The following is a 26,260-nucleotide window of genomic DNA, read 5'->3' on the forward strand; positions in this document are numbered from 1 at the left end:
CTATACTCTAGTGTATTAGGGCATCACTACTGAATTTCCTTTGGGTATTACTATAAGGCAGTTTTGTAGGTCAAAGAATAGGCAAGCAAAGTCAATCAATCATTCTCTTTCTTTAAGAACCTAAGCAGTTTGCCAATATCTTAAGTACCAGAACACCCTTGATGAATATTAAGTGCCAAGGCTCAGGGAAAGAATGCAGCCTAGGTCAAAAATCCGTGGGACATGGTGTTCAAAGGTAGTGGGAATCAAGTAAAGGACTTTTCTCATTTTCAGCTGGCAAAGTCAAGAATTCTCGCATGCAAATGTATGGAAGTATCTGACCAAATTGCCTAACAAAATATTGTTTTACCAGTGGTCCATCCATCAACAAGCATTGATTAATTTATTTGTGCCCAACATTGTGCTAAGTGGCACAAAGACAATAACATGATTCTTGCATTTAAGTAGCTTAAATTCTCATTGGATAAATGATGGAAGGTAATCTTAGAGGGAAATAAATGGGGAGGAGGGAATCTGGGGAGAGAGAATACAATTATTATATTTTGTACAATTAACTTTGTAAATAACATGTAAAAATCAAGAACAAAGTAGAAAGATATGATCTTATCATATTAATAGGGATGAAATTAAAGGGCAGATTTACTTCAGCAGTGAATATTGGCTCTGGTGGCTGAACCATGTCCAGAGTCAACCCACAAAAGGTCATAATGTGTGTTCCTTCCTCTTCGGTCCCACTCTTTCACTCTCTACTGTGCATAGTGGAAAACCACCTACAATTTAAGTTAGCAGAGAATTGTCCTCTGGCATTGAAAAATCAAGGGATTTACCAGTCTTCAAATGGCTAAAATTTGCCAGAGATAGAACCCGAGTTCAGGTCTTCCTGACACTAAGACTCAGAATTTTCTGCCTCTATTTCTTAAATAGGCTAAATCCAGTTATTGTGAACATTCTAGGCAGCATAGAGGTAGAAAACAAAGGGGAAACAAAGTCTCCCCAAGAGACTGAGGGGAGTGGGAAAAAGAAGGAGGCTTTGCCTTGGGGATATTTGCAAGGTGGAGTTTATTATGGGTTGTGGATGACTGCTAGAAGTTCATTTCCTATTTAGACAGTGAAGACACTGCCTTCTCCCAGGGCTGGCTTGCCGAGGCCTTACTCACCACCCTTAGTGCTCTGGGGCTCCCAAAGTGCATGGCCCATGTATCTAATGTGTATTAAAAACAACAACATTTATAAAAACTCAATCAACAAACATTTATGAAACCCCTTTTTTTCTAGGCTAAAAATCTCCAGTGTGTACAAATAAACCTCATTTGTCTCATTTTCCAGGCTCCTCACTAACACTTCCTCTAGACGAAATCTGGTTTGTCCCCATACTCTAACCAGAGTAGATAAGAAAATGTCTCATTCATTCATTGAGGTCTTCCCATTTTTTTCCTATTCTTTACATTTGTCATTTCTTACACTACCCTCCATTAATCTGGATATGATCTTTCTAAAACTGTTCTAAGTGCTGGGTATACAAAATCAAAAGTGAATAAGTTCCTGTACTGAAGGAGCTTAAATTCTATTGGTGGAAATAGCATATGTCCTTGTAGATTGAGGACATCAGAGGCACACAGCACCCCCACCTCCATCTCCTCACCCTGCAATCTGGAAAATCCTCATAAAATGTTTTGGCCTTCCCTTCGTGCCAGAGTAGAAGTCTGAATTTTTTCTTTTGCTTTTATGGGGTATTTATAGTACCTTACTGTAAAATTTGGGTTAAGTATTTAGTCATAGGATACATGTAGGTTAATGTCAGGTGAAAATACTATATGAAAAAGAACTTTTCCTGTGTTGTCTGCTGGCCTTTGCATGTCTGTGGCTTCCACAAAACTCCTCCAAAATTCCCATTTAATTTGTGCTGATCAGTGATATATCAAAACCACAATGGGGAAAGTCTTGATGTGGAAGGAATAACTATCTATATTTAGAGAAGCCAAGGGCATCCACTGCACCCGGGGCCGTCACCAGGATGTCTAGTCTTGTCTTGCCATTGGACTTTGATGACTCTGGAGGAGAGAGTGAGGTTGATAAATTTGTGGGGCTCTTCATCACTTAAGGACAGGTAGGTGGCATAGTAGATAGAGTGCCAGGTTCAGAGTCAGGAAGACCTGAGTTCAAATCTGGTCTCAGAAACTTACTAGCTGTGTGATTCTATATAAGTCATTTGACCCTCTTTGCCTCAGTTTCCTCATCTGTAAAATGAGCTGGAGAAGGAAATGGTAAACCACTACAGTGCCTGCCAAGAAAACCCTGAATGGGGTCAAAGAGAGTGAGACATGACTAAAATGACTAAACAATGAGCCTCACTTAAATACAATTCATTAGAAAGTCGAGATACCATCCTTGGTGATGTCATTGGTCCTCTTTGAGAATGATGGACAAACAACAACAACAAAAAGATATAATACTAAAGCACTACATAAATTTCAGTTATTATGACTGCTGACTGCAGTCCTTGACAAGTAGATAATAGAGCTACTCAACACTGCCCTTTGACGGTTATTTTCCATCTACTTTGTATGTATCTGGCACGTGCCTATTTATTTACATATTGTCTCCGCCGTTAGAATGCAAGCTTCCTGAGGGCAGGGACCAATTTTGCTTTTTATTTGTATCCATACCACTTAGCACAGTACCTGGCACATAGTAAGCCATTAATTTTTTAAAAAATTTAAATGTTTTTAAATGACTCACTATCAAACAGGATCATCCTTGTTGTTTTTTGTTTTTGTTCTTGTAATTGACACTTGGGGAGGTTAAGTTACTTGCTAAATGGATTATAGTTAGTAAATAGAGGAGCTGGCATGACAGCCCTGGTCCTTGACTCCAAATCCAAAACTCTTTCCATGGCACTTCAGGTGTCCTGACTGTGCACTAACCTGGGAGTAATTCTGCCTGCAGAGATGGTACTGACTTAAGGGTGGGGATACAACTTGTAAAGGATGGCAGAGTAAGGCAAGAAATTCTGCTTTCTGCTTTGGGTATTCCAGTGGGATGAGCAGGCTATGGTGAGAATTTCTGGTTTTTAATGATCTTATAAAACATCAACAGAAAATTACACATAAAGCCTTATCATTCCGTAGAGATGGGGATGGAGAATTGTCTGGAGAGTTGGCCTGAGAAATAGTCAGGAGACTTATGGTTAGATCCCTGTCATTTGTTTTTATTAAGCACCTTTTAGTCAATCCTTCTAAGCACCAATAAAGGTGAATTAAATAGACATAGCTCATACCTTGGGGGAACGTACATGGGGTGGAGACAGCAAAACTGTGACGGGATCAAACAAAAAGTACAGAACTGGACAAAGACAAAAGGAGAACATGAAGAATGTGTGTGTGTGTGTGTGTGTGTGTGTGTGTGTGTGTGTGTGTGTGTGTGTACACATATGCTCATTTGAGATTTCTCACCTCTTTGTACCTCATTTAGTCCTTTATAAGAAACAGAGAAATTCAGATCATTTCAAATGGGTTCTAGGTGGATTGGACTCATAAATCTAAGACCTTGAAAGGATCTAGAAAGTCAGTCCCTTATTTTACAGAGATCCTCAAAGGATACTTAATAACAGAAACAAGAATTATTTCCTCCTTCAACTTTCTGGTTCAGGGATCTAAGGTCAGATCCTTAAAACTTAAAGAGGGAATTGAATTCCTTCATGGATTCATTTGTGAATGGGAGAATTTCACTCCATCTTCAATCCCCTTCCCACCTGTGGGAATAGTGTCAAGAAAGAGAAATTGCATGGTGTAATAATAGCTAGAATGTGGGACCTAGTTTCATCTTCTACTTTCGACTTGTGATCCTAGGCAAATCACTTAACCTCTTCACTCAGTTTCCTCATCTATAAATTGGGAATGATAATAATAATAATAACATGTAAGTCATAGGGCTTTTGAGAGATTCAAATGAGCCGATACATGTAAATAAATTGCAAACTTTAAAATGTTATATGCTTCAGTTATTGTTATTATTACCTTCATTATCATTATCATTATTCTTAGACTAGGTCTTCCTATCCTTCCCCAGGCTGGAAAGGTAGTGACTACTCATGGGTCCATCCCACTACTGATCAGCATAAGAACTTTGACCTGCTCAGATTACAACCTGAGCTGGTTCACCTATCTTTAGGCATCCTGGTGACCCTCTGCTTCTTGGACTTGCCATATTGGTGCTTCAGGGAGTGCAGACACCTGTTCAGCTAAGCCCATTATAGCTTATATTTCCTAAACGCAAGAGATCCCAGCATCAACCTCCTTGGTAGCAGAGATTACAGGTATGCACCATCATGTCTTATTAAAAAGACTCCTGAGATCTGGAAGTGAAGAAAGGAATTATTGGATGGATAATAATAATAATAATAATAATAATAATAATAATTAATTATTATTATTATTATTATTATTATTTTGGTGAGGGCAATTGGGGTTAAGTGGCTTGCCCAGAGTTACATAGCTAGGTAGTGTTATATGTCTGAGGCTGGATTTGAACTCAGGTCCTCCTGACTCCAGGGCCAATGCTCTATTCATTGTGCCACCTAGCTACCCCTGGATGGGTAATTATTGTGATAACAAAAAAGAATGTAACAGAGCAGGCTCATAAGATTGTACCTTTAGACCTGGAAGGAATCTTAGAGGTTATTGAATCTAACCCCTGAATTTTGTAGATGGGGAAACTGAGTCCCAGAAAGTTTCAATGATTTGCCTGAAGTCATATAGGTTCTATGTGGCAAGGCAGAGATTTAAACTCAGGTCATCTGACTCCTCATCCTATGCTCTTGTTCATCCTTCAGTGTTTGGGAGACTTGGGGATGGGGAGACGAAAAACTACAAGGATGAAGTTTTTAGAGTACAGTCCTCCAAACAAAGTAATAAAATACAAAAGTGATTAGCTTTTTAATGCTAATCACAAAAGTAATGCCACCATGAGGCTAATTTAATATGGCACCTTGACCTTTACAGTGTATACCAACAGTATTTTGAGGGCTTCTTCTCCCTTCACCAAATCCTCTGAAACTTGGCACAAGTTCAAGAAAATCAAAATTTTCATCTACACAATAGTCATGCCTTTAAGTCATCTGTTTTTTTAAACACCAGCTATTCCCCAGTTTTATGCACTCACACTTATACTTTGATAAATAATAATGGACTTTAGCTTTTACAAAGCAATTAACATCATCTCTTCTGAGCCTCACAACAACCCTTTGATGTAGGCGCTATCATCTCCATTGTACATATGAGGAAACTGAGTTGCAGAGGGATTTGGTGACTTACCCAGGGTCATAAAGATGGTAGGTATCTGAGGCAGGTTTCAGATAAGGTCTTCTGGCCTGCACATCAAGCACTCTAACCGTTATACCATTCTCTCGAACCAGCAATCCAGTGATCAGAAAGTCAGTTGCAAGTTGCCTTGGTGCGTGGGATAGCCAAATTGGTTGAGTCACAGAGGCTTCACTAGCCCTTCCTCTTCCTAGGCACCAGCAGGCTTTAGCAGCTATAATAACATACCTTTTTATGACCCCCAACATTTCACAGGTTCCTGGTAGCAAGTAGCCAGTAGGTACTGAGGGTATCTGTGAGTAGAGCCCTTTCTGTCCAGCTAAGGCTTCTCAGAAACCAAAGCCCTTTCTAGAATGACCAAAGGAGATTGAAGTCTATCAGAGGCCCCACAGATAGCTAGAATCAATGGGTCACTAGGGATGACTGATAGGACATAGATAAGTGAGTGGAAGAGATATAGGTTTATAAATGCCATGGGATGATAGGTTCATAGATTTAGAGCTGGAAAGCATCTTAGAAGTCATTTATTCCTTTATTTGACAGATGAGGAAACTGAGGCCCAGACAGGTTGAGTAGCTTGCTGAAGGGTCACACAGTAAGTCAAAAAGTATTTATTAAGCACCTTCTTTGCTATGTGCTTGAAATACAAAGAAAGGTAATAGATAATCCCCAGCTTCAAGGAGCTCATTGTTGAGTGGAGGAAATAGCATGCTATGTTGACAAGGGGAGACATGTCATATTTAACAATATGCTATATTTGAACTATATATAAACAAACTACATACAGGATAAATTGGACACAATAAACAGAGGGAAGGCACTAGCATTAAGGGAGGAATGGGCAAAGGCTTCCTGTGTTAGCCAAAGTTGAATCAATCATATAAAAGATGGAAGTTGCCCTTTTGAAATTGATCAACACTCTTTACTGTGTACGAAACACATCTATGGTCTTAAAATGACAATGAGTAAGCCAATTACATTATTTTTTGGCCATTTTTGTCTCTGTATCTCCAGTACCTCTTTTGGCACCAGAGAAAAGCTTCAAAAAAAAAACATGTCTGGGACAAACCTTACCAAAGGTACCTTCACAACTCATTAAGACAAATATAGTTGTTCCTGTGGAAGGATTAACTGGGGTCACAAGGTGTAATGGAAAAGGCAATCCTGAGATGCAGCAAAAATGGAGGTGAGCAGGAACTCATCTGGGGTAGGATCAATATGGGAAGTGGGCCAGCTGGGAATTTCTCTTTGTATTTTATAATTCTTGCTAATTAGGTGCTAAGCTATTTTATTTCTATGTTACTGAAGAAAGTTTGTCTTCTCTATCACTTTTTTTTTTTGCAGATAGTGGACAGTGGGTATTGAACATTGCATATGCCATCTGACTCAGTTGATCATAAGATCCATAGGTCTAGAACTCAGAAGCCATCTATCTAGTCCAATGTTGGAAGGGACTTCAGAAATCACCTACTTCAACCAATGAACATCAAAAGAAGGATTTGTATTTAGGTCCTTTTACTCCAGTGCTATTCCATTAAGCCATTGCTGAATTCCTTTTCTTCTTCTTTTTTATTATTTGCTAGGGAAAGGAGAGCAGTGATCCGGCTGTTTAGAAAAATGAAAACAAAATTTTAGGATTTTTTTAAAAGAAAAAATTGAAAGGGATGTCTGATGAATTCTGGTGCCCTGGTATAGAGCTCTGGTCACCCTATCCTTGTTGTGGCTTTTCCAAGGCTAGTACAGTGCCTTGTGCAATGTAGGCATTTAATAAATGCTTACAAATTAGGGATTAGAATTTTGGTGGAAAATCTGGTTTCATTTAGCTAATCAGCACCAAGGTGACAATAAGGGTAAATCTAAAGGCATACCTTGGATTGGCTTATTAAGAAAGTCTTAAATTGGTCCATTAGCAGATTTTCTTACCTTCTCTACCAACATATTTCCAGTTGATGTGGTTCAGGTTGCAGTCACCCATTCAAACACCTCCATGTTCGGCCTTTGGCCAGAGGCCAGCAGTCGACCTGGCTTTAGCATGGGATTTCAAAAACCTGTTGCCATACAGTAGCTGCTTTTATTTGATATGTTTATAATATGTTTCAGCTGTGCTGGGTATGAGCCAGCTGAGGATAAGGTCTCTGCTTCCTTATTCTTTCATTTGCAGTTTCTAAGAAGGTGGTATAGGTGAGAGGATCTCACAGAAAAAGCCCATGCTTGGTGTCTTGCCCCTTGAGGAAGGCCTGGTCATGAAGGACTAAAATTTCCTTCTATGGTCAATCCAGAAAGGCTACTCAAAAGTATTATTTTAAAATAGCTTCCTCACATCAATCAATAAGCATTAAATGTTTCCTATACGTCAGGCAATGAGTATACACACATAAGACAGTCCCTTCCATCAGGCAATCAGAATTTTCCTATGTCCTTTAGATCCACTTACCAATGTCATCTTCACTGCCCTTTCCTTCCAGATATCTCAACCCTGACTTCTCCCTACTTCAACTAGTTCAGAAAATGTCAGCTCTTGTCTTACTGATAAAGATTTCCATAAAAATAAAAAAAGAGATAATTTCTTCTTCTAGAAAAATCTAGTGACTTTTTTGATAAATGTTTATTGATTTTTTCCCCCTTGTTGGCTATGCCCTTGACTCTATAGACTTTGCCACTATTCCCAAGGTCTTCTCTCTTTCTCCCTCTCCCCTGCCACTTAGACATAAAGGAGGGGTTGGCCATTTCCTTCTCCAGCTTATTTTACAGATGAGGAAACCAAGGCAATCAGGGTTAAGTGACTTGCCCAGGGTCACACAGCTAGTAAATGTGTGAGGCCAGATTTGACCTCAGGTCTTCTTGACTGCAGGCCCAGTGCTCTAACCACTGTGCAACCTAGCTTCCCCTAGATATGAAGGACAGTCAATGAAATTGCATGAATGAGGAGATGGAATGTCTTGTGTGAGGAAGAGCAAGGAGGCCAGTGTTGCTGGATCATGGAGTGCCTGAAGGGGAATGAGGGGTAAAATGAGTGGAAAGTGAGGAAAGGGCTAGGTTATATTTAACTCTAGAGGTAATAGGGAGTGACTAGAGTTTATTGAGTAGGGGTGAGGGGTGACATAGTCAGGTCTGAACTGACTATAGTCAGAAGATTACTTTGGTTTATTTTTAAACATTAGTAGAACATTTAATGACACTAAGTTTTTTTAAAGTTAACAAAGACTATCATCAAAATCAAGGTGTAAAAAATAATTGCAAGTCAAAACAAAATTATGATTAATAGGCACTAGTTACTTACACAGGAATTTACTCCAACAACACTGTGGATTCAATAGCCCTTGAAACACAAGCATGCAGAATAAGCATAAAAGTAAGCAGGAGCAGAAGATTACTTTGAAAGCTGAGTGGAGGATAGAGCAGAGACTTGGGACAGGCAGACCCACTTGCAGTCGCTATTGCAATAATGTAGGTGTGTGGAGATGAGTGTCTGTATCAGTGGGGCTGGTGGCATCAGAAGGCTCTTCCAGGTCCCTTGACTCCAAATCTAGCATTCTTTCATCTGTACCGAATTTCTTCCACAAGCAAAGCTACATATGGGTTCTGATCTCCTATATCCCCAATTGAACAACACAGGTCATTAATCTTGATCTCACTAACTAAGTGATATGGCCTTGCTGCCCCAATGTGACATTACTGAGAGATCAGAATCACAACGGGTCATTGCCTGGTGTTTAGTTATTTCAGGGAAACTTTACTTTATCCTTTGTAAACTCTCCTCCTCTAGGTTAATGGAAAAAGAGAGATGTTATGTCACTCACAACCTGCATGGAGTCACCCTCTTCGAACCTCAGTTATCTCATCTGTCCAATGAGGGGACTGCGTAAATGGCTTTGGAGGTCCCTTCCAGCTTTCAATTTATGATTCTTTGATTGAATTGGAGGAGGAAAGGTGAATAAATCAGTAAATTATAGACCTAGAGCACTCTTTGCACAGTCCCAAGTCAATCCAGTTCGACACAAGCATTGAAACATTCCATAAACACAGATCTCACCATGCCACTCTCTTACTCAGTAAATTCCAGGGTTTCCCTGTTCCCTCTAGATTCAAATAGAAATGTCTCTGTTTAGCTCTGGAAGCCCTTTAGAACTCTGTCCCAAACTATCTTTCCAGCTTCATTGCATATTTCTTTCCTTCCCCTACACTTCTATCCAACCCAGTTGGCCTCTCCTTTCCTCTGTGCCTTTGCACATCCATCCCCGACCCCTACCTTGATTGCAGCCTCACCTCATAGAATCCCTGTTTTCCCTCAAGATGCAGGTCAAGCAACATCTTCTGCATGAAGCTTTTCCTGTCCCACCTGCCCCAACTGCTAGTGCCCTCCCTCCCAAACCACCTGGCATTGATCTACTTTGTATTTATTTTCTTTATATTTATTTTATTTGTACTTACTCTCCTTATATTTATTTTATACTTAAAATATGCCCTTGTTTCCCTCCTTAGAAGATAGGATTCTTTGGAGCAGGATTTGTTTCACTTACTATATTTATATCCGCAGAGCCATAGTGTCGGGCACACAATAGGTACTTAATAAATGCCTAGGTAAGCTAGGTGGCATAGTGGAGAGAGTCCTTGACTTGGAAACAGGAAGACCTAAGTTAAAATTCTCCCTTAGGTACTTACTAGCTGTGTGACCCTTGGTAAGTCACTCAACCTCTCTGACTCAGTTTCCTCATTTGTGAAATGGGGATAATAAAAGCACCCATTTCATAAGGTTGTTGTGAGGATCAAATGATATAATACATGTGAAAGTCATTTGCAAATCATAAAGCATCATACAATTGCTATTATTTTTTAATTTGTTAATTAAGAATTTATTATTGTTGAATACTTGTTGATTTGTCATCTACTCTGCGTGAGGCATTAGACACTTTCAAGGGTAAGGGAGGACAAACTTTCTCTTTTTTATGGAAGGTTGGAGATAATGTCTGATAAGTCCTATAGCCCCGATGCCAGTTTTGAAAACAGGTCTGTTAGGCCATGCCTCCTCTTGCTTATGTTACTGCCCTTGGAATTGTTGGCTGAGTAGAGAACCTTGTACCTGTGCCAGACACAGCTGAGGCCAGGTCAGGAACAAAGCTGAGGAGGAAATACGGACAGCCTCTTGTAGTGCACACCTTATTCTACAGAGGCAAGCCCCAGTGAGTGCCCAGTTCTTTCGTTAAGCTGACTGAATGGAGTTATCAATTCTTGAAATAACCACTCATTACCTGTGTGGATACCTACTGGATGGGCTGATAAAAGAGGTAGCTTAGTTCTCAGGCTCTCATTCTATGTGGAGGAGAGAGGAAAGAGGGAGGACCTTGGGCAGATCACTTAGCCACTGCGAAAGGAAGATGGATGACCTTAACCTAGGCCAGGACTGGATGAAGGCAGTGGTGAACTGCATTAGGTAGAGCTGAGGGTTCCAAGAAGAGGAATAGGAACACTGGAGGAGCCCTGAACATCTGCTTAAAGAGTCACAGTCTTACTATGGACAGTTCCATTCTTAAAGTCATGATCTGATCTCTAGGGAGAGTGATGCTGGTTCTATCAGACTATGTCAGCCCCAAAGGATGAGATGACTAGTGAGGGAAAGAGGTCAACATGTGATATCTTGGTCTTTGGAACTGCTTCACCAAGTTAATGATCCTGTCATTGTCAGTTTAGAATATGAGAGGCGATGTGGCATTGTGGAAAAGAGCTGGCCTTGAAGCCAGAAAAACCTGGGTTCAAGTCAAGCTGCTGTCACAATGGCTGTGTGACTCAGGGCATTATTTAACCTCTCTGGGCTCTAGACGGGTCTCTTAAGTTGCAGGTGTTGACTCACCTTGCTATGGAGAGTTTCTTTTATCAATGAGCTCTCAATATCAGTGAGATCACACATCTAGTCCCTGTCTCTATCTGAACGCAAAGTACAGCAGCACATGCATGTTTCTGGTTTTTAATTTTTTTCTTTTATTTTTTTTTCAAATATTTTCAAAGTCCTTCACAATCTAGCTCCAACCTCTTTTTCCAGATTGGTTTCACGTTGCTCTTCTTTATTCACCCTATGGCCCAGACAAACTCTTTATTTGCTGTTCCAACCTTAATGTCTCCGTCCTTTTATATAGGTTGTCCCCCATGACTGGAGTATACTTCCTCCTCAATATCATCAGTTCAAATCCCTATGTTCCTTCGAGGCTAAGTTCAAATGCCACCACTTATAGGACATCTTTCCTGGTTTCCCCAAATGTTAGTGCCTTTCTTTCTGAAGTTACTTTGTATTTCTTTATATGTGTATTTTCCCAAGTAGAACATAAGCCTCTTGAGGGCAGGAATTGTTTTATTTTTGCCTTGGTATTCTCAACACCTAGAACAGTCCTTGGCACCTAGAAAGTGCTTAATAAATGCTTTTTGAATGAAAGAATGCATTTGGGGGGGGTATGTATCAGACCTTAGATGCTCAACCCTACCATTTTATAAATGAGGATGAGGGCCTGAGAGTGACTTGCTCATAGCAACAACAGCTACTTAGCGGCACAGCAGTATTAGAACTCGGGGATTCTACGTACCTGCCCACAAAAGGACTATTTCCAACAAACAATTTGGAAGGATATATAGAGTAAGATCTTAAAAATATTTGTGTGGTCCAGGAGAGACAAAGTCCTGGCGCAGAGGCCAGAAAAGTAGTACACTCTATGCCTTCTCTAATTTTGTAAGGAACATTAACAGTGTTGTGTTTCACTGATAATGGAAGTAGCCAACTCATTTTCTCTAATGCTTAAATTTTAAAAAGGGTGCAACTCTAGGGATGCAAAATAGGACATTTCCTCCTCTCACAATGTGCACAGTGGTCATATGGGCCTGGCATAAGGTTTCTGAGGAGTTCTGGAATTTAATTGTTATTCCTTGATCTGGCAAAACTCACTGAACCAAGGAGAGCCAAAAAGAACTGGAGGTCCAAAAGGATTCTGACAGGCCAGAACAATGGGCTAGTTTTTTTTTTCTTTTTGGTTTGGCAATGGGGTTAAGTGACTTGCCCAGGGTCACACAGCTAGTAAGTGTTGTGTGTCTGAGGCTGCATTTGAACTCAGATCCTCCTGAATCCAGGGCTAGTGCTCTATTCATTGTGCCACCTAGCTACCCCCAGGTTAAATTTTTAAAAGATGAAATTTACTAGAGTTAAGCATAAAAGCCTGCCTTTGGATTAAAAATCAATTTGATAAAGTTCATGGTTAAAAAAAATACCTTGGAGGTTTTAAGGGACTCAGAATGAGTCAACAATGCAGCAACAGACCATTCCCTCACGAGACCACTTCGTAATTATAATACATTTTATTTCTGTGTCAAACTTAACATGTTGAAGGTTTGAAGTATTTGGAGAGCGTTAGATTTTAAGTTCTTAGAAATCAAATCTTAGCAACAGCAAGCTAGAAAACATTAGGTATTTTACTGAAACCATAGATTGACAGCAACCTGGAATTACATCTCCATGGGGTACCATAGAGCTCTGCAATGTAAAGCTTTTTTTTTTTAATGGGCTGAGTGAAATCATGGATGGCATATTTATCAAATTCTAAAATGACCCGTCCTGGGAGAGACAGCTAACAGGATGAGATAACTGGGATCTAAAAGATCATGACAGACTAGAATAATGGGCTAAAATCAAGAAAGATCAAGTTTAGCTAGAACAAATGTAAAATCCAATACTTTGATTGAAAAGATCACCTCCAAGTATAGATTTGGCTACACATGATTTAAAGACAGTTCATATAAAAATGTTTTATTTTAAAAGATTGGAAGCTCAGTTTGAGTCAACAATGGCACCGCTGTCAAATAAGCTAATAGGATCTTAAGACACATTAACAAAATTTATTTTCATAAAATAAAGGAGATGACACTATCATTATATTTTTCCCTAATCAGATCACAACTGGAGTACTGTGATCAGTTCTGGGAGCCACATCTTTTGGAAGTACATCAATAAGATAGAAAGTGTCCAGAAGAGGGCAATTGGAATGGTGAAGAGCTTTCAAACCAAGTCATATAAGGAAGGTTTGAAATAAGATAAAGGGTTTAGCTTTGAGAAGAATAGACTCAGAGAAAATGTGATTGTAATCATATGTTGTTGATTTAAAAATCAGATGTTATGTGGAGGCTCACTTTGCATGGTCCTAGACAGTAAAATCAGGACCAATTGGTAGAAGTTACAGGCAGGTACATTTTTGGACCAGACAATTTGACTCGTCCGGAAATGGAAGGGTCTGCCTTCCTATCACTAGATGTGTTCAAAGAAAGGCTAGATAATTATTTGGTGGAATCAGGAAGGATATTGTCAAGGGGGATTTGTGCTACAGGTTTAGGGAAAAGGGAGAAGGGACCTCTAGGTCCCTTCTAATTATGGAATTTTGTGATCCTGAGGACATCAAGTCCATCTTTATGCCAACCTTGGGAATGGAGAGAAGAAAGGAATCACCATCACCTATGCTGTGGATGGGAAAACTGAGTTACAGTTCTGCCAAGTGTCTCCTTTAAGATTCCACAGAAGGTCAAGAACTGATTTAGAATCAAATGCTCCCCGTCTGACCATAGTGAGAAGATAAATGCTTGTTGTCTTGCTGCACATTCTCCAAGGCTCATGTCTTAGCCATGAGCTAAGTCTTTCTGAGTGGAACAGTAGTGAGTATTGGAGTTGGGAGTCAGGAAGACCAGAGTTCAAAGCCTGCCCAAGACGCTTACTTACTGTGTGAACGTGGGCTAGTTACTTAACCTTTTAGCCTCAGTTTTCTCATCTGCAAAAGAGAGATAATAATAGAACCTACTTGACAGGCTTGTGAGGATCAAAAGACACATCTGTAGAAGCATTTGGCAAACTTTAAAATATTATTCATGCTGTTATTGTTATTCTCTTCTCTATCTTACTCATTCCTACAAATTTCAACTATTCACTTTATTTAAATTTTTTTTTTTAGGCAATTGGGGTTAAGCAACTTGCCCAGGGTCACACAGCTAGTAAGTGTCAAGTGTTTGGTCTGAGGCCAGATTTGAACTCAGGTCCTCTTGACTTCAGAGCCGGTGCCCTATCCACCATGCCACCTAGCTGCCCCAACTATTCCCTTTAAATGATGAGTGATGGCCAGGTCTGTACCTGGAGCTCATCCTCTCCTGAACTTCAGTCTTGCTTTTTCATGTTTCCAGTATCATTTCTCAAAAACAAATCACCCACTAGCACCATAAGCCCATTGGAATATGGATAGAACACGGGACTTTGAGTCAGGAAGACTTGGGCTAGAATCCCACCTCATATACTTATTAGTTGTATGTCCCTGGGCAAATCATTTAATTCTATGGGTCTCCATTTCTGTTTGTGTAAAATGAGAACTATTAGACTTAAAGACTCTCTTCTTTTCCAGCTCCAAATCTATCATTGCATGATCTGCATTGCCCATCTACAAGGCAGCTCACTGCTGTTTGCAGTTGCTGACTTCTTCTCATTTTTCTTCCCCAACACAGAGTCTAGCTTGCTATCACCTGCACCTGCAAAAACCTTCTAGTGCAGCTCAGACCAGATTAAAACATAGTTGGGAAATGTTTAACAAAATAAATAAAACTATAATACATCATAGATAATGTTAATTTGTGGTTTTCTGAGTCAATATCTCTTTCTATTTGAATTTGATGTCTAATTGAACTAACAACTGAACTAAAGGGTCCATGCCTAATCTCCCTCATTGGACAATAAGTTCTAGAACAGACTGATTTCCTGAACCATGTGATAAGGTCTATATTAGAGCTGCATTTCATACAAAGCCTTTATCTGATTATCCATGGTTAACTTTTGGGCCTTACTTAAATGTTTTAATGTTTTAACAAGTCAGATGCTAGGAAATGTCAAAATAACTTTGCATGATATATAAACCTCCCTTCCCCCATATACTCACATACATATATAATATAAACTTTGCATTATATATTAACCCATATGTATATGTTATTTTGACACTTCCTAGCAACACACACACACACACACACACACACACACACACACACACACAGGTAGACATGTAGACAGACAGACAGACAATTTCAAGCTCTGCCATTTTCTGACGGTGGTGATTAAGGACAAAGTTTAAGAAGCATCAGAAAGAAATAGGTGGAAGACAATGAAAAAAAAAGCCATGGAAGTTCTATAGAGTGGATGCCAACCTCTGTATGATGGAGAACATATATAAATTTTTTTTTAATGGAAAAGAACTCATGCCTGAGCCTTCTAGAGAGTTTTGAATAGTCTGCTTTCCAGGGGTTTCAGTTAGATATATGACAAATCTCCTTTACTTTTTCTTTCCTCTTTCTTTCTCCTTCCTTCCCTCTTTCCTTTTTTTTTTCTTTTTTCCTTCCTTCCTGTTTCATTTCAAATCCAATTAAAAGAAAGAGGACCTCCCCACCCCTCCAAAACCACATCCCCTAAATATATGGTTTTATAAACAGATCAAATGAACAGGAACTCAGGTTAATTTAATAGAAAAAATAAAATATGGAATAACATTGATTTTGGCCAGTATCAATTACAACATTTCTACTATATTTTACAAAAAACAACTGAACATTTTACACATGTACAGTATTTTGTTTCTCAATAAAAATGAATTTGGATTTAACAATGGGTCACTAGCTTAAAAAAAAGAAAAAGGAAACAGTGGATATGAATTTTTGTCTCTATAATAATGTTAGAGGCATTTGTTAAGTATTCAAACAAATTCTTTGCTATTCATTACATAATTATATCTCAATTATGAATATATATATATTTATACATAATATATATAAAACATTAACTTAAACTTTGAAAGCATTATGTTCTAGTTAATAATGTTATGTAGAGAAATGAGGCAGTAACAGACTAGTACTTAAACCAGTATAAATATACTCAAAATCTGAATGGTCTATTGGAAATGAAGCGGGTATGGGTGGGGTTCCATAGCTTTCACAGTGACTGTGCTTTCCCCAGATAAAAGTCATAATTTATTGCCTTTCTAATCACATCAACTTTGAGCTCCAAATGATCATAAACTACTTTAGCTAAATGGATTCTTCAAACAAAACAAAAACGATGTTGGCTTGGGATATTCTCTTGACATCATTTTATGTTCTTAGTTACATTTGTCTATAGTTCTAGACAGGTGGGTACCTGCAAATTTAAGCCTGTGTTCTGCTTTTGCAAGTTTCATCCCTGCTTTCCTAAAGCCAGATGTGGCCTACAGTATCACAAATGGAAAACAAATTAATGAAACCTATTGCTTCTCTAGTTCTTCATAAGTTGATATGTGACTCCATATGTTTTTAATGCCATTAAAATATAACAAGTGGTTTTTTTTGTTAAATTTGAAATGTGGCTTAGCAGTAATAAAATACTATCAAAAAATCCATTCTGTCACTGAAACACAGAAATGGCATCCTGATTATTTAGATGGAAACTTTAGTGTTGTACACCTCTGTTTCACCACAACGATGGATTGATTTTTGACTCATTTTATTTCCTTCTCACAGATACAAAGGCCAGTTATTCTAAGGATTCAAGGTGTTAAGAAGCAGAGAGCAGATAGCTACCTGATAGCTCCCAGGTTAAAAAAAAAGCCCTTCCTTTACCCCAACTTTAAAGAGGAAAAAAAACAATCACAAAAAACCCCAAGTGCACAGTCTAATTTTGGTATGTTAAAAAAATGAGAGAGAGAAACTTAAAATCCAGCTATGTTCTCTGAAATGTAGCCCTCTTTCAATTTGTAGAGATCTCTTCAAACTGAGAAACTTGGAAGTGACAAGAGGTTGTATTTGACTTCTTCTAATTCTGTCAATTGACCCAAAATATTTTTTTTTCTCTGATGTTTAGTTTGCTGGTTTCTGTAATGTGTAAAGGAAGTGAGAAAAAACCACAAGAAAGGAAATGCCCAGCAAACTGGGGACCATGAGAATGCTCAGGTAAGAACTAGATCATGACAAGGTTAAGGAGGAACAGATACAAGTGACAGAATACCAGAATTGGTGGGGGGGGGAGGGTACAATTATGCCACCAACATACTATTTTCCAGATGTGTTTTCTTCAGATAACAAGAGGGGGAAAAAAACAGCACCATTTGAATGAATTACCTGGCCATATTGGGCACAAGCTTGAAAATTATTATGTCATTCATTAAAAATACAGAAAGTTAAAAAAAAAACCAAACTTGTTGATTCTAAGAAGAAAGTCCCTTTATCATATACCTCCTAGCATGCTGGTCCAATTTGGAAAGATAATTTTTTTTTACATTCTTTCCTCCTCACTTTCCCCACTCCCAACTAGTATAACCAAATTAGGTTCTGGAAAAATTTATGCCAGTACGACAACATAGATACCATGGTGTATAACGCTGGTATTTTGGGGTGGAGGGGGCTAGTGAAGACGGTTGATGCTCTAAGAGCTTCATTCAATGGTGAGGTTGACCTTGCTGATTTGAAACATGAACAGAGATCACTCAATTCAACGGTATTTGTTGAATGTTATGGAATTTGTGTTAAAAAGCTCCCAAAGAGATACAGTTAAACCAATAGCAGCAAACCTGCCCCTGGTGAAACCCAGGAGGACCATTCCGTTCCTTTGTTCCCATGTTTGGCTCCCATTTCCTTCAAACAGGAAGCCACGAGCAGACCGTTCAAGTAAGTAAATTAAAACGAAAGAAAAGAAAAAACCCAGTACATAGCACATGAAGTAGATGACAGTGGGCGAGTGTCAATTTTCACCTTGGAAAGACTCTGGCCGAGAGACACGGGTATAGCTCTTCTGCGTGATCATTATTCTCTCATGCTTTCTTTCCTGAAGTTTCCCCCCTCCCCCGACTACGGACACACGCACACAGAAGACCAATGGGAGCATTTATTCTGTTTTAATCCACGTCAACCTGTCGAGTACTCTCGAAACACGTCTTTCATCATCTCAGAGGGGAAACAGGCAAGAAAAAGAGAGGGTAGGGTGGAGGGAGGAAAGGGCCTCCAAAAACAAGGAAACTCTGAAGTTGACAGGAAATCAAATCGTTAGTTTAACCTTCAATTTTGGCATCAAATGCTTTGGTCACCACACAATACTGACTCTGTGATTCTGGGCGCTTAGCACCAAGTGCCCAGTTATAAAAGGTAGGCTTGTTGTAGTTTTTTTTTTCTTTTTCATTTAAGTTCTGACAAAACAGTTCACCATCTCCCAGCACAAACTTGAGAGAGAGAATAAGAGCGAGAAAAGAGAGAGCGGTGGCTTTCTTGTTTTTCTTTTTCTTTTTCTTTTTTTTTTAATAATAATAATAATATGGATTAATCTAGAAGTCTACAGGAACAGAGGGATTCTGGGTAGTGGCCTGCTCAGCCTTGATATGTACAAGTTTTACAACAGAGTTGCTGAAGGACCTTCCGCTGACAGAGGTTGTTCTTTTTGACTAGCATACAAAAGCTGCCCTCGGCCCACGATTCTTCCGTTGCTATTCCAGGAAGGGCCAGCAAGAAAGGGAGGGGAGTTGGAGACGTAGACAGCATGGTGCGCACCCATGGAAGAAGGTTTTGATTGGTCAGAGAGGTAGATTTGGGGAGGGAGGGGTCGGAAGAAACCATTCAGGAGCAGTCAACAAGAAGGAAATTTGGTCCACCCCAAGTGATTTCAATCAACAGCATTGTTTCAAGAAGAGATATTGCAGTCCGACAGGGTGTGTGATTGGTATCCATTTTATGAAAAGGAAAAACAAAAAACAAAAAACAAAAAACAACAGATTAGAGAAAGGATAAATCAGAAATCAGTGATAAATACAGCAAAGAATTTTCGTATTTTGGATTATCTAGAGTCAAAGAACATACAGTCATATGTACTTGAAAGAAAACAAACAAACAAACAAAAAAACCCATGAATTCCAAACAGCAAGTGAATTTGTTTTGGAAAATCTGAGGTGTCTCCAGTGTTGTCAGCTCTGAATGGTTCAACAATGCAAAATGGTACAGCTCCCTCTTTCACTTTGATCTACACAGTGCCACTTTGCCTAAGTAAGGAACTTCCCAGCCTATCAAGATTATCCCAGCCTAGCTCATATGCTTACCAGCAAGGGTGCATTCCATGGCAAGGATAACACAAGGAGTATGGCTTGGATTTTCAAAATCTATTAAAATTCCTGCCTGCCTGTAGCTCAGAATAACTTGAGTTTGGCCCAGACTGCTTGAGATGTGGGCCTCTTCCAATCTGCTTGACTGTCACAGCACTAAACTTTTCTAGAGAAGACAAAGTATCTTTCTCCATACTTTGTGGATGATGTAGAGACATCTTCCCCACCTTTTTAAAGGCGAAAGATGCGTGCTTAAATGCCTTTGGTACTATGTAACTGTTGGGGATATATTTGTACAGCCTTCAAGGCTCCTTTGCCACATGTCTCTCACCCAAGCATTGTGTAGGCAAACATCAGAATCAGTTCTAGAGATGGAAACTTCTGCCAAACGATTCCAAAATAGAACCTGAGGTGGTAGTTTTGGTTTCTTCCCAGGCTCTTTTCAATTTTATATCTCTCAGAGGAGGGGGACACTCATTTAAAGAGGAAAAAAAAAAGCCCTGCTTAACTCTTGGGAACAGGACAGACTCATAGACTGTGAGCTCCTTGAGAGCCAGTACTGTCTTCTGCCTTTCTTTGTATCTTCAGACTATCTGGCACACAGTAGGTGCTTACTAAATGCTTATTGAATGACATTGCATTTTTCATTGCCTCTTCATGAAAATTCCAGGCAGAGGTGAAAAGCAGTCAGAGGAAGGGAAAGAAAAAAGACACAATGTCTTCATTATGGTCAAGTGGAATTGTCTTTCAAAGTCATGATCCCACCCCCCATATCAAAGCTGTGTTTAACTGTTTCCAGGATGACATAAGTATATGATACAACACTGTAAGTATGAAAGTTCAAGGGCACTTATTTCTATACCATTCTTTGATGAAGCATTACAAAACACTGTCAGTATAACCATAAGGACACAAAACTAAGATCCCAACTTGGGCAGAACTTGTCTGTGTAAGAGATGGGAAGTTAATTATAGAATCATAAAATGTCAGAGCTAGAAAGAACTTAGAGTCTTGATACTTTGTACAGAGGAGAAAATCGAGGCCAGAGAGGTGATTATTATTTGTTCAAGGTCACAAGCCACATCAATAATTTGTGTTCAGAGAATATCATGACTAAATGAATCAGATTTCAACCTCTCTGTTATTTCCATTGCTTTATCCTCTGTTCTGGGTGACTGTCTGTTAGTCTGTTTGCTTGGCAATTGGAGAATTTTGCAACATGTTCTATAGGCATAAAATATTGCAGAATGTAAGCTATTGAATAGAACAGATAAACGTCCTAAAACTAAACACCAGAGAATGCTTTTTTTTTGACATGTGAAGATGTACAAATATAAATTGGGGAATTCTTGAACCAGTGTTTTAATAACAAAAGGACCTGTTTTTTCCATTTTCTTGGTTATGCATGTTTCAGCTACCATCAGTTTTCCATCCTTATGGAGGAAATAGATTTATTTTCTGTTTATAGGTAAGAGTTTTCATTCATTTTATCATTCTATAGTTTAAATTACTATTTGATGATGAATGACAGGTAAGAATACCAGTGGAAAGCTTTTACTAATTGCTGACAGCACTCTTTCAAACTATCAAAAAACACAATCTTATCAGCCTGCCCTGCCTATCACCCCTTTAACATAATTTAAACTTCATGAGGTTCCCCATTATAGTGATCATAACTGATCACACAGAAGATCAAATTAGAACTCCAGTACTCACCATCCTTACAGATTGCTCCAAGGACGCAGGCCCCTGTATCTAAGAGATAATTACTAGGGCAACTGGTACAGTTTCTGTCTCCGGGACCACTGCAGGCCAGACAGCTGGCAGCACATCTAAGAAACAACATAATGACTTATTATTATTTTATCTCATATGACTCTTAGGAGAAGGCAAGCATAATGATATCTCCCCCAAATTCCCCACTTGGAGATGACACAAAATCTTTTCTTAGAATAATTGTTCAGTTCAACAATATTACAGGAAACATAGCAAGTAGAAATTTCCTTAAGAGTTTTCAAGATCTTGCATATTTGAAACAGAGAAACAGGACTTCAAAGGCTTCAGAGGATCATAATTCAAAGCCTACTTTTATTCAACAAGTATTTTTTATTCAACAAGCATTCATTAAGTGCCTGCTGTATTCTAGGTGCTAGGGATAAAAAGGCAAAAATGAAACCATTCCTGTCCTCCAGAAGCTTCCATTCTATTGGGGAGAAACAATATATACTCAGGTAAGTAAATACAAAAAACTATGCCAAATGATGTACAAAGTAATCTAGGGGCCCAGGGAGAGGGTAGTAGTGGCTGATAGGATCAGGATGGGCCTGGTATATGAGGAAGCACTTGGGGTGATCCTTGAAGGCAACTAGCAATTCTATAACGTAGAAGGGGGGAGGAAATCTATTCCAGGCATGGGGAAAAAGCCTAGGCAAATAAACACAGACCTTATTAAATGTAGTTTTTCCTAATCTCCCAGCTCCTAGAGACCTCCCTCCCCTAAATACATGTTTTTATTATGTTGCCTCTATGATCTGTGTATTTATTTATGTTCCTCTTGTCTTCTTCCCTGTTAGAATATAAGTTCTCTGAGGGCAGGTACTGTTTCATTTTTGTCTTACTAGCCTCCCGAGCCTAGCACTGTGCCTGCCACCTCATCACTATCACAAACATTTATTTAATAGTTTAAGGTTTGTTTTTTTTTGCACTCCTTCTCTTGGAAAAAAAAATCATTGATCACTCTCCATTATTGGTTCACCTGTCTAGCCTCACATCAGCTTCATGGTCCCCATAGAATAATGATAACCTACCTGAACTCAATGTTTAGCATATTCTCACCTGGTCATAATCTCCCCATCCCAGTGATTCTGACACCTTGGCTAAAATTGTTCAAATGTCAATGTCAACTGGCTTTTAACTCAAACTCTCCCCTTTCTCACTCCTACCTTATTTCATTTATACTGAGACCTGGCTAAATCCTGATCACAGCACAAACCTGGCCACCCTCTCCAGAACTGGTTACACTTTAATTCATAAACCCCACCTCACCCCAGCCCACCCCCAACTCTTTTGGTCATGTAGGGAGAATTGGAATATTCCTTGCTTCCCATTGTCCCTACTAGGCTCTCCCTCTGCCAACATCAGTGCTTTAAGTTTTAAAAAGCTCTTTACTTATATTTTATTTGCTCTTTACAACAACCGTGTGAAGTAGGTGGTATTATTAAATAGTAAGTGCTTAATAAATGTATATTGATTGACTGATTAAGATAAAAGGTATAGTTCTCAACCAATGCTTCTATGTTAAATATTTCTGACTGGTTTCATCATTCTAAAGTCCCAGTTTACTATAATACCATTTGAAAGGGAAAAATGTCCTTACCTTTTGCAGGATTTGTAGCCACTCTCTAAAGAGTGGTCAAAATAATAACTATTACTGCAGGTCTGCACACACTTCCCATCTTCCATGAAGTAGCCCTCACTGCAGGTAATGCATGTATCAGCTCCTGCCCCTTAAAATTAAGAGAAATAGGGAAGTCATCATTAGGACAGCTTCATCAAAAGTTCCAGAACAGAAACTTCCTACAAATGGTTAGTAAAGATAACCTAAGACAATCCAAGATCTGCCACAGCACTTTGGAGAAATGTATGCTTTGCTAAATAACCTAGGCAGAGATATTGACAATTCTCAGTGACACTTTGGAGATCATCAATATTACTATTGTTTTTTTTTTAAACTGGACATTTCCTACTTAGGACAAGAACCACAACCAATATTCATCTCTCAACAAAAAAACACATGTGTTGGAAAAGTGAAGAAGACCTCCATAAAACTGTTAATTCCCTACAGAAATTCAGGGAGGTTGTGGCTATAGGACTCTCAATGAGAAAGTCAAAATTGAAGAATCTGTGAATCTGAGGCACTTGTCTTTGATTAGTCTTTTCTTTCTTTCTTTTGGAGGCAGTTGGGATTAAGTGACTTGCCCAGGGTCATACAGCTAGTATATTTGAACTCAGATCTTCCTGACTCCAGGGCGGTACTCTATCCACTTCACGATTTAGCTCCTTAAGGCACTTATCTTTGAGTGATAATTGGAAGAAAAATGTTACTCACAGAGATCACACATGGATCATAGATTTGGAATTTGAAAGGATGTTAAATATCCTTAACCTCCTCATTTTACCCATAAGGAAACTGAGGTCTAGGGAGGCTAAGGAGGAAATAAGTGGTGGAGCCAGCATTTGAACCCATTGACTCTCAAATCCAGTGCTCTTCTCTCTGTACCTTGAAGCCCACCTTCAGGCACCTCTAGCATTGATTGCTTAGTTTTTCAAGGTGATTTCCTACATTGTACCTAGAACAGTGTTGTATAAAACCAAAGATGTGCCAGAGCCAGAATGACCAAATCCACTCTCTTGGGAGTCACCTACCGGAACAGGTGGCACAGAAACGGTGGCATGGCTCACAGTCCTTTCCACTGTAGTATTTCCCATCTTCACAGGTGACAGTACATCGGGATCCATGTAGGCTGGTACAGAAATTAGAGGTGCCATTGTAAGACCACCAGGAGTAAGGCAAAGATATGGCAAAGGGAAGACTTTGTTTATAAGAAAGGAAGTTCATCTAACGGAGATGAAATAGGTCCACTGATGGTTTGTTGGAGGAAAATCTCACTAGTATCCTTCTCTGCTTCTAACATCTTGTATCTTGACTTATAATGACATGCAAGTGCACAGATGTGGCAAGTGAGCTTATCTTAAGTAAGCTTATTTAGAAACACATTTCATTAGAAGTGAGTAGAAATTAGTTAACATCTTTCAACCCAGAGTTTTCATAAGATATTTCACAAATATGAAAATCACTTCACCCAAGAGTTGGTAAGAGAGGCAATATTTTACACCTGGACTCACCGTGTAATAACTTCTAGGTAAAAGACAAGGACTGGGATCAGGGGTGGGGAACCTATAACCTCAAGCCCACATGTGACCTTTTAGGTCCTCAAGTACAGGCCTTTGACTGAATCTAAACTTCACAGAACAAATCCCTTTAATAAAAGGATTTGTTCTGTAAAACTTGGACTCAGTCAAAAGGCCACATCGAAGGACCTAGAGGCCACATGTGTCCCTGAGTTCACAGGTTCTCCATCCCTGAATTAGGTAAAAGAGAAAATTTCCAGGAGATAGAAAGGTTGAATATACAATATTTGAAATTGCAGTTTATTCATAGATTGGTGCCTCTAAGTGCAGGGTTGAAGGAGATCGTTCTAAATAGCAATTCTACTGAAAAAGATCTTGGGGTTTTAGAGGACTGTAAGCAAATGTGGTTTTAGATTGCAATAACAGAGCAATAGTATCAAGGTCCCTAGAAGTAACAGTCCCATTGGTCTGTGCTCTGGTCAAACAATATCCACCATAGTATGTTCATTAATAATCACATTTTAGAAAGGATTTTGATAAGCTGGAGAGAAAGGGGCAGCCAAGATGGTGAATGGCCTTGGGATCATATCATGAGAGGATCATTTGAATAAAAGGGGATAATTAGTTTGGAGAAAAGATGTGTTGAGTGGGACCCTAGTAGCTATCTCGAGAGATATTAAACTTGTTCTTCTCAGGCCCAGAGAATGGAGCTAGTAGTAATTGGTTAAGATTGTAGAACCAGCGTTTGGCTTGATAGAGGGAAAACTTTCCTAACAATTAGAGGTGGAATGGGAGGTAACGATCCCCAACCTACCCTAACCCCTTCTCAATTAGAAGTATATTATAGAGAGGAGGATTCTTACCCAAGTTTAGGTTATACTAGATTGCCTCTAAGTCCTATATCAACTCTGAGCATTTTAGGATTCAGACTAATCAAAGCAGAAGGCATAGAAGTAGCTGCTGGGGAGGAGGTGTGGTATCTTGGACTTGAAGTCAGAATAGCTGAATACCGTTTCCAACACTTGCTTTGTGATTGGAGCCACTGAGAAAATCCTCATCTCTTAAATAGGTCTTGAGATTTTTAAAGACCTATCAGCTACTATGATCTTAGGGTTTCATGAAGAGGAACACGGGGGCCAGGCCTCAGGAAGTGATAGTCCCACTGTAATCTATCCTGGTCAGGAGATGTCTGGAGTGCTGTAGGCTATACCTGCACTATACATCCTCAGAGGGTAGGTAAAGAAAGTGCTTTAGAAACCATTAAGCACTAATGAAACAAGAACTATTACTGGCTCATACTTTGTTGTTGTTGTTCAGTCATTCTTCAGTTGTATCTGACTCTTCATGATCCCGTTTCTTAGCAGAGATACTGGAGTAATTTGGCATTTCCTTCTCCAGCTCATTTTACAAATGAGGAAACTAAGGCAAACAGGGTTAAGTGACTTGCCCAGGGTCACACAGCTGGTATGTACCAGATTTGAACTCAGAAAGATTAGTATTTCTGACTCCAAGCCTGGCACTCTATCCACTATACCACCTAGCTACCCTACTGGCTCACACTAGCTATTATTAATTTATTTCAGAGCTGGCAAGAACCTCTTTGCCTTAAATCATATAGATGGTCAGCAGGAGAGCTAGTAGATTGTAGAAGGTAGAGTGGCACAGTGGAAAGACTGCAGAATTTGGAGTCAGAGGGTGTGAGGACTCAAATCCTCACAATAATTTACTACCTTTGTGACTCTGTTTCATCATCTGTAAATGAGGGAGCTGGGTGGATAATCTCTAAAGGGGCCCTTCCAGCTAAACATCTGCCATCCTATGTAGACTCTTTAAGAATAGAGGTTGTATCATCTGTAACATTTTCATATTCCCATTACACAGCAGAGTGTTTTGTGTATAGCAGGTGCTTAAGAAATAGTGCTT

At 39.2% G+C, this 26,260-nt stretch overlaps 1 protein-coding gene across 1 annotated transcript in view; it reads right to left on the reverse strand.

The window, feature by feature from the left end:
• PCSK5 (proprotein convertase subtilisin/kexin type 5) overlaps positions 1-26,260 on the reverse strand; it is a 619,005-nt gene that overhangs the window by 166,098 nt on the left and 426,647 nt on the right. Inside the window, 3 exon segments of the mRNA XM_021008523.2 lie at positions 21,143-21,258; positions 22,803-22,932; positions 23,852-23,949. Coding sequence (XP_020864182.1) covers positions 21,143-21,258; positions 22,803-22,932; positions 23,852-23,949 — 344 coding nt within the window.

The sequence above is a fragment of the Phascolarctos cinereus genome, unplaced genomic scaffold, assembly GCF_003287225.1.
Source record: "Phascolarctos cinereus isolate Bilbo 61053 unplaced genomic scaffold, phaCin_HiC Scaffold_4;HRSCAF=312, whole genome shotgun sequence".
Classification (NCBI taxonomy): Eukaryota; Metazoa; Chordata; class Mammalia; order Diprotodontia; family Phascolarctidae; genus Phascolarctos; species Phascolarctos cinereus.